General features: G+C 37.4%; 1 protein-coding gene across 3 annotated transcripts in view; it reads right to left on the bottom strand.

Annotated features, from left to right (window-relative positions):
* Nucleotides 1-389: 389 nt before the first annotated feature.
* rcan3 (regulator of calcineurin 3) overlaps nucleotides 390-9,790 on the bottom strand; it is a 42,329-nt gene continuing 32,928 nt past the window's right edge. For all 3 annotated transcript variants that reach the window (XM_027143072.2, XM_027143071.2, XM_027143073.2), the window contains 3 exons: nucleotides 7,232-7,405; nucleotides 6,857-7,028; nucleotides 390-5,307 (listed from right to left, as the gene is read on the bottom strand). In XM_027143072.2, coding sequence (XP_026998873.1) covers nucleotides 5,153-5,307; nucleotides 6,857-7,028; nucleotides 7,232-7,405 — 501 coding nt within the window. In that variant the 3' untranslated portion in view covers nucleotides 390-5,152. The remainder of the gene's footprint in view (nucleotides 5,308-6,856; nucleotides 7,029-7,231; nucleotides 7,406-9,790) is intronic.

Below are 9,790 nucleotides of genomic sequence, written 5' to 3'. Positions count from 1 at the left end.
CTATAAAACTTACTGCCACACTGTTATACAGTAGTGTGCTGTTAAAGATATGGTATGTATGATTACAGAAAATGTCACCAAATTTATTTAAAGTTATTACTACAGAAACAATAACGTATTCAAAAAAGTGCATTAAGATACATGGGGTGTTGATGGAGGATCAGGGTTCAAGGCCCAGCACTGCCATGCTGCCACCGTTGTGCCCTTGAGCAAGGCCCTTAACATTCTCTGCTCCAGTGGTGCTCTCTGACCATGTGCTCTGACTCCAAAGTTAGGACATGCAAATAAAGAATTTCACTGTGCTGCAATGTGTATGTGACAAAATATAGGTTTGAAGTATGATGCTTTTAAAAAATTAACTAGAATTAATTACTCTACACCTTCTGACATATTAGAATTGAAAAGTCTGTATTTTATCGTTATTTACAGGTTCAGGTACAAGATTTGAAAGCCATAAACGGAGAACAAAACAACAAAATGTTTTAGGAATTATTGTTTATATATATATCGATATATATAGATATCGGTGTGAAACAATTGACAATAATACCTACACAAACATAAGCAATTAGACATTTAGGGATACAATTCATCAAAGAAACACCTATAGGAGAAGAGACGCAGATAAACAACAGTGAAATTATTGCTTCAGTGCTACGTTTTTTTCCCCCTTTAGCTACTAGCTACGGTGCAAGACAATATTAATATTTCAACAGTGACAGAATTGACATTTTGTGCGATTCCAGAAAATAAAAGAACTAAAATGCTAAAAGTTCATCACATTACAAAGTCCAACACGTATCATTTTTTTAAAGTACAGAAACGTGAAGTCGCACGTGAAAAAGTAAAAAAAAACCTTAAAAATAACTAAAAAAAAAAGCATCATTGTCATCAGCATTATCACCTGCGGAGCATCGGATAGGTCAGGAATAGTCAGATGCTCTGTTGTGTTATGATTCTCTCGGTTTCTTTTTAAGGTGTACGCTTGCAACATCAAACAACCCGCTGCACATACACACACTCGCTCAACCCAGACGTTTTAACAACACCACATTGTTGTTCTGTGTACACAATGTCTTTACGCTGCCTAGACAAAACAAGCAGGTAAAATAGCAACATGGAGTGGTGCGATACAGTCATATCAGTATTCTGCTGGTGACAAGGCTACCTGAAAACAACAGAGGAAACAAAATGATGTACAGCTCAAAGCTGGTAGCTCAAAGATACAACTTCAGCAGTAATAAAGTGCTTTCATGACGCGAGCCCTCAGAGGCAGCCGATTCACTTAAACATGCACTTTTTTTGGCTTCTCAGAAAAGGCTCAGTTTCATTGGTTTGACACGAAGGAAAAAGACAACGTGAAGCGATCAGCCAAAGCACAGACGTCCAACGCAGGTGACAAATCACAGTTTATCTGTCTACGTGCGTGTGATGAGCTTGTCGAATAAAACATGCTAAAAGCATCCTTTTTACACGTGTAAAACGCATTTGAAATTGCGTGTTTATGCTGAAATGCTCCCCCAGCGCCCCACAGAACATGCAGTTGATGTGGAGTATTGTGTGATTTGTTCTTGTGTGTTTTTAACATTTAAAAACTCGTCTTTCGGACACAGGACAAGTTGTTCAAATCAAATCGTAATAGAAAAAGGCTTTTTTTTTCTGGAAAATGTCTGAAGTCAGATTTATACCAGAAACATGATGACTGCACTGTATAAAACTGATGTGCTGGGGTGGACATGTAATATCGAGCCACAAGGCAACCGGAAGCTCCGGTGCACTAAAACAATTTCTGGGCTAAAACTAAAGCATTAATAGAGACTACAGGAAATCATGTATAAAATATACATAAATTCCCAGGGAGGGAGTAGATAACTGCAGTCCTTTTTCTAGGACATCAACATAAATCAGGGTTTATTTTCCTTCTCCTGTTGTTGAACCTGCCAACTACGAAGAATAATAAAAAAAAAGCCAGGAGACAAAATGTGCTCAAGCTCTCGGGCTACAGCTTTGTCCTGTACTTGTATCCGCATCGTCTTTGTCATAATGTTGTCTTATCATCCTGTTTGGTTTGAGGTGTCCTTTCATCTGACGGTTACATCAATCCTGTTCTTTATTTACATTTTTATTTGCCTCTAGTCTTCTTTGCTGATTAAATCATTATGAACTATATAAACAGAACCTACAAAGTAAAGTGCTTTGGACAAAGAAACAGTGTTTGTTTCCCTCTTTTATGAAAACGACTCGTGACACATGAGTCAGGTTGAGTTTTGAAAATACATAGACCAGTTTATAGGAAAATTAATTAGCATCTGTCACTGTGAAGCACTTTGTTAATAGTCAAGGCATTTATATGGGCTTGTAAATTCAGACGGCAGGAAAAACGGCACAAGCAAACAATAGGCGTAGCGTCGTGTTAAAATGACAGCAAGAATGACGCAGTAAATGACATGGTAAAAAAAAAGACAATAGACGCAAGGAAAATGACAAGTGAGAATGATAGAAAGTGACAACGTCCAAACTAATAAAGTGTTCTACAAAGCAATCAACATGTTTCTGCCAGAAATCAAACGTCAATTTAGAGATTTTCTTACCAATCTACAAAATATATATGAGCTTCTGAGCTGTATTCATATTCTTACTCCTTTCTTTGTAAGCTTTTGGTAGTCATTTTGTCAGCCCATGAATAAATTAGGCAATATAATAATCCTGATAATAAGAAAAATCTGACGGATTCCTGGACTCGATTCTCAACAGAACAGCGGCACCAGCTGAACGCAGGTTTAGTTCTAAACCACTTCATTTAAAATGAGCAGCGTGTCGAATTTCCAGACCCGTAAGATTTCCCACAACCGGCGTGACTTCTTGATAAATCATGAGCAAAATCAGCAGCTCCTTACAATAAAATGATGATTCAATTACATCATATTATATTATAAATCTCTTCTCATTTACTGGTATGCATTTTGTTCTGTTGTTTGGGCTCTAAAGCTACAAATTTAACAGCATTTTTGTAAAAAAATAAATAAATAAATGAATAAAATAAAAATCCTATGTTCTATTTTAGAGCTTCTCCCACACAGGGTCTCAGGGAAGCCAGAATCTATCCCATGGGATTCAGGGTACAATGCAGAGGATCAACTCCCAGGAGGAGACACCATCTCAGGGCACGCACACACACACACACACACACACACACACACACACACACACACACACACACACACTATGGGATGCCAAGAGAAATGCCAGGGAAATCAGCAAAGCACGCCTTTGGACGCAGAGGGAGAAAACATACAGTAGTACCACACGGAGAGCATGCAAAGTCCACACACCACGGGGTGGAGCCAGTAATCGAATCCCCAACCCTGGAGGTGAGAGGCACACGTGCTAACCTCTACCATATCGTACCCTTGAAAAATAACGAATGCCTGGTCCACTGATCCAGTTTAACTGTCACCTATTAAAATTGTTTGTCTCAGTCTGATGATATTTTCCACATCTTCATATTTTTTGTATTAGAATCCCTTCCTTTTGAATAATCCCTATTAAAGAAACCGTTTTTTCTGTGAGCCGTCCATGAACGGTGATCATATATCATGTATCATGTCTACCTCTATGAAGAAATCATCCTAATAAACTGCAAAAGAAAAACAAAATGGAGGTAAGTGTTTTTACACTGTCTGCTTTAAACAGACTTAGCGAGACAATTTATTTACAGGAAATGTTGGGTATCGTAGTGGGTTTTGTGTAAAGAGTAAGATATAAGGTAAGATTTTAATTTTGTTTATGTTCAAACCAGCATATGAAAGAGCTTCCTTTCTGCTGGTGTAACTAACTGCGAAGTGTAAAGCTGGCGGAGGACAAAAATGAACCCTTTTTAGGATTAAATTCCAGCATTTTCCAAACCGTTTTATCCCATTAACAAACTTTTACATTGCTTCTCCCTCTATGTGACTGTCTCTTTACATCACAAAGTTTTCATCACATGACACCTTATTTTACAAGTTAAAGGGTATTTCATGTGACTACTTTTATCCGTTCGGGGTTTATGTGATTTTTTTTTTTTTCTTCAAGAAATCTTCACAAAACAACAAGCAAGCTGAGCAGAAACAGACTGAAAGCACAGTGCTGAGAATAGACAAAAAAAAAAGAGAAAATTAATTACAACGAGTAAAAGATTTCCTCCTCTGTAACTCACAGCAGGAAGCTTCTAGCTCTCAAAAATTTACAGACAAACCCCTCTGATCGTAAAGCCTCATTTACAGCCTTCTGGACTTGGATCAGGAGCAGGATACATATCGAAGGCAAACTTCAGCATCGTTTGATTTCTGCCGTTCGGTATAAAACGATCCGTGTTTAGCTACAGCAGTTAACATGCAAAGAATGCTTGTGGTATCAAATGCATTGTAAGAACAATATTAATCACAACAACACACATATAGTTTAGTAAACAAACATTTCCATGTTTATAAGTAAAAAATAAAATAAAATCCAAGACCTTTTAGAATCCTTTTAGAAGACAGCAACCGCAGGTGGTGTGTGTGTGTTTGTGTGTGTGTGTGTGTGTGCGCGTGTGTACAATTAACTGGCTTTCTGTCTGCATCTCAATGCATTACTAACACACACGCGCGCATCCTGATCACGTGGACTGTATAAACCCAACACATCACCTGATATGTGACATTAGTCACAAAAAAAGAAAAACGTTGCTTCCCTTAGTGTTATTCTTCCATGATCAGTTACTGAATGCTAGAAATAAAGTCTGATATGAAACCAATACTTCAGCTTCTACTTCTACATTTAGCTACGTTTAGATTTCTGCCCATCCTCTAAAGCTACACTAATTTGAGACTACAGGAGTGTGGGAATGAGTGAATGAAAAGTGCTCTGATTGCAGGAGGTTTCTAACCCCCCCTTCCATGCTACCTTTGCTTTTCTGTGAGACAGTGGCATGTCTGTGTGTCAGTTCTTCCAGTCAAGACTAACTCGGTCCGTCCTTTCCCATCGTAAGCGACAAACGCTTTCCCCTCTAAATTTCTTTCCAATTTTATAAGTTTTTTTTTTAATTAGAGCTGAAATGAAGGGTGTCTTTGCCTCCATATGAGATAGAGAGAGACAGATTTAGACAGAGGACACATGCAGAGAGGTGGGTTTAGTTGTAGACTTTCGGAGGGCTGTCGGGACGTCGTGTCTGGACGATTTTCATCTTGGGCCGGGCCTCATCTTCCTCCTCCGTCTCGCTCTCGCACACGTGCACGACAACGCTGGGTGTGGAATCTGTACCTGCGTGCAGCTCGTATTTCTCCCCTGGATACAGAGAGAGATGGGGGAGAGAGAGAGAGATGGGGGGGGGGAGAGAGAGAGAGAGAGAGAGAGACAGGTAGAGAAACAGAAAGGAAGATGAGCAGAGGCAGATAGATGGGTGAGAGAGCGAGAGAGCGAGAGAGCGAGAGAGAGAGAGAGAGAGAGAGAGAGAGAGAGAGAGAGAGAGCGAGGGAAAAGGAAAGAGAGGGAGAGACAAAGGAAGAGAAACAGAAAGAGAGATGGGCAGAGGCAGATAGATGGGAGAGAGAGAAAGAGAGGGAGAGAGAGAGAGAGAGAATGAGACACATGGTGAGACAGGCAGAGAAACAGAAAGAAAGGTTTGAGGGTCAGATAGATGGAAGAGAGGGAGAGAGAGAGGGAGTGAGAGAGAGAGAGAGGGTCTTGTATTGCATTCACAAATACATACATGCACATCATGTGTTAAAGAGACGTAAACATAGTAAATTCATATTGCTTTGAGCTTCAAGTCGCATAAACGTGAAGAGAAAATGATATGACGTTAAATTCACCCTGAAACAAACCACACCTTTACTCATAACTTACTGTTACTGTTAATACAGCTGATATGCACCAATAAGGGAGTTTATGATATTACGATAATATAGGCATCATGTGGGCATCAGATTACTAATCCTGTAGCCTACAATTAATATCTAGCGAAATAGAAGGGGTGAGGTGCAGTAACACATATCTACTCTGCTCTAAACACAAGATGAGTCAATGCACCACACCCTTTTGTTTGGTTTTGACTGATGGAAAGCTCTCTGATGATTGTGCTGTTTGGGCTGTAAAGCCCTAAATGTGCTGTTTGGGCTGTAAAACCTTAAATGTACATTAATACATTTAGAACAATTAACAACAATTTAATACCGAACCACTAATCTGGAGAATAAGCATTCTTTGTCGGCACTTCCTTCCTTAGAAAAATGATTTATGCTACATTCATTCCCATAGCAAATAAGCAGAAAAGAATAATTGATAGCTGGACTGATAGGGCATGGTGCGAGTGCCACAAAACCTCTTTTTCATGCTTCTGAATAACAGGAAATCTAAAATCAGATAGCACTATATTTCTTGCAGTGTGTCAAATTAAGGGCGTAGGCCCTGTGGGAAAAATACAGACACGCAGACAATGATCTACTAGATCAAGGTTGCCACAGAGACCAGACAAGGTAACTGAATGCTGATGAGATATGTGCACCCAGGCATCTTGCACTTTCACCTCTGAGCACCAGAGGGAGCTGCGTGCACTATTAAAGGTCGAATTAGCTGTTTTAAATCTTTCCGAACTTTTCACAGATTCACAAAAATGCTTTCAGTTCTTTCCTGTCTTGCACAAAATATCAACTATTCATCTCTCACATTTACACAAAAAAAATTCTAACGTAATTGCGCCTCTCTCACAAAGTCGGACATAATTCTTACATTCACACACACCTTACCAAATGACTGCACAAATATATACAATAAGCAGTGCTTATTGTAGATATTACTGCTGTGTTTGTGTGTGTGTGTGTGTGTGTGTGTGTACCTGGGCCCAGTTTGGCCACTGCACACAGAAGGTCGTAGTTGATGACGGGGGTGGCGTCTTCGCTTTGACTCCACCCCACAGGTGGGGAAGAGGGCGGAGAGATAAGGAACTGCTTCACAGGTTGGGGCGGGGCCAGATATGCTTTATCCACATCCTCACCTGAGTTCTGCACCTGAGCACCAACAGAGAAACATCCTTTAGTATTCGGATGGACAGATGGACGGATGGATGGATGTTTTATCAATCCCAAAGGAAATTCAAGCATGCAGTAGCAACAAACAAAAAGACAAGATTATCACAACACATAATTATTATTAACCACTCATTATTAAAAGGATTGAAATCCAATAAAATAGATATAAAAGAAAAAAATACCTGTGCGAAATAAAGTTTGAGTTTGGAACCGTTGAACTCGGACTCATGTAGCTCGATACGAGCACGTGCAGCTGCCTCTGGTGTACTGAAGCTGATCCTCACTCTCCGGAAACTCTTAAACATCTGGAAGGATGTTTGATCATCATAGATCCGAAATAGTGACTCGAAACGTTCCTGTGCAAGAGACAAATCAGTCCATTAGATTTGTGATTCTGTCTACAACACGGAGTAAAACAAGATTACAAATTCACTATATATAAAAAAACACTACAATAACTACATTTTATTATTTACAAAACAAAATTTTACTTTTACTACTACTACTACTACAACTGTTTATTTAAAAACCTCTATATATATGTAAAATATATAATTAGCTACATGACAACTCTACTAGGATTTATTATATAAGAAATGTGCATAATACCTATTATTATATGAAATATAGACTATAGGGTTATATCTTATTAAAAACTCCACGATAGCTATACTATATACTATTATATCACACCGATGAGAACTATACTACACTGTAATATATTACAATATAACTGTAATATACTAAACCTTTATGAAAACATTACTATATTACATTCTATAAAAACTCAGTACTTATACTATTTAATAAGCCTATAAGATACTAGACTATATTCTGTAAAAATTATATAACTGTATTAAGCTTTACAAAAACTATATGCTATAATATAATATATCTATTAACACTATACGATATACTACCATACATTATGTACTTTTATTTAAAAAAAAAACTTTATGAGAAGAGAACTATATCACCCTTATCCAGAGCGGCGATATGCTTTGAAGTCTCTATTCATGAATAATAGTATATATGGTAGTATATCACATAGGGTTATTACATATCCTATAATATAAATCTTTATATTCTGTGTTATAGTTGTTCATTTGCACCTTAAGTAATACTTACAGTATTTGCATTGACCTTGTCTCACTACTTGCACTATGTACAATAATTTATATATATATATATATATATATATATATATATATATATATCTATATATATATATATATATATATATATATTAGGGGTGGCACGGTTCACAAAACCCACAGTTCGGTTCATATCACGGTTTCAGGGTCACAGTTTTCGGTTCTGTATGTTTCTTGTTGTTATTTTTTCTTTTAATCTTCACCACTCCAGAAATTTCCTTCAGCATTTGATATATAGCTTACTAGCTTAATTATCCACAATTTAGGATACACTATTAACATTTCTGTAATATAATCATGCACTAACTGAATTTGACTTGACTTTAAGCACATCATTGGGACCATCTCTGAGTAAAAGCTAGGTGAGATTGTGATACGCAAGAGAGAAGACATTGATGATGACATGCTTTTCGTTTATTTGGCAAAAAAAGGGAGAATGTGTATTGTTATCTCTACAGGAACTTGTGCCTTTTTAGCACACAAACACTGAGATTAACTTGCATTTATCAAACTGCCAACTTCAGTGTAGCTCTTACAAAAAAAAAAGAAAAAAAAAGAAAAAGAGAGAAACTCTTACAAGCTCTGTCTTTCAAACAAGTCAAAATATTTTAAACATAAATATATAATATAATGTAATAACATAATATAATGAGGCTATAACAATAGCAAAGGCCATAATCATAAAGTCAAGCATAAGTTTAACCATCTTAACACAACTGTCATATTAGAAGTGTTGCCATTAGCATATTGAATGCATTTTGCACAATGCTTGGACACACTCGCAGTTCTATCTACTGTTTTATTTCCGTTGTCATCGTAAGTAACATGAAATCGTGCAGCAAAAGTTGAGTAAGGAGTAAGGAGTGCTGCAGAAATTTCAACTTCATTATCTCCTCCACTTGCCATTTCTGCAGCACTCCTTACTCAACTTTTACTGTCTATATGTATGTTCGCACAAAACTGTCTTAGGCAAACTGAGCACGGGGCTACATTGCGCATGCGTCGAACCGAGACAAGCGAACCGAACCGAGACAAGCGTACCGAACGGTTCAGGTGTTTTCTCATGTACCGTGCCACCCCTAGGGTTAGGGTTAGGGTTAGGGTTAGGTTCTATCTAATATAAAAGTAGGATATGTAATAACCCTATATGACAAAACTATATATAGTATTATCTAAAAAAAAAACTATATGGTAAATATACTATATTATATACAAATTTTTTTTATCATTTTCCATCAAACAGATAAATTGTGTGCAATTGAATCATGTCCTAAAACTTTGAAGTACATCTCAAACAGATGATCTACAGTAGCTATAATACTGGAAAACTGTATATAAAATATTGTTCGATTATATTTCCTAGCATTAAATTACAACAAAATGAACAGGGCTGATAATATAATAATACAATATAAAGCAGAAACCATCAGTTTAAGTATGTCTCCACACAGTGTGCACAATAATAAGGGTCAGGGTCAAAACTCAGACTTAGGAAACTTTTATGACAGAGTATGACAGACTCAGAGAAAAAGATAAGTATATGGGAGGTGCAAGGCTTCACATAGTGAGGGAGTCTGGGGTGTTTAC

The sequence above is a fragment of the Tachysurus fulvidraco genome, chromosome 12 (assembly GCF_022655615.1).
Source record: "Tachysurus fulvidraco isolate hzauxx_2018 chromosome 12, HZAU_PFXX_2.0, whole genome shotgun sequence".
Lineage (NCBI taxonomy): Eukaryota > Metazoa > Chordata > Actinopteri > Siluriformes > Bagridae > Tachysurus > Tachysurus fulvidraco.
Note: the sequence above shows the minus strand (reverse complement) of the source record. Positions and strands in the feature narration are given on the sequence as shown.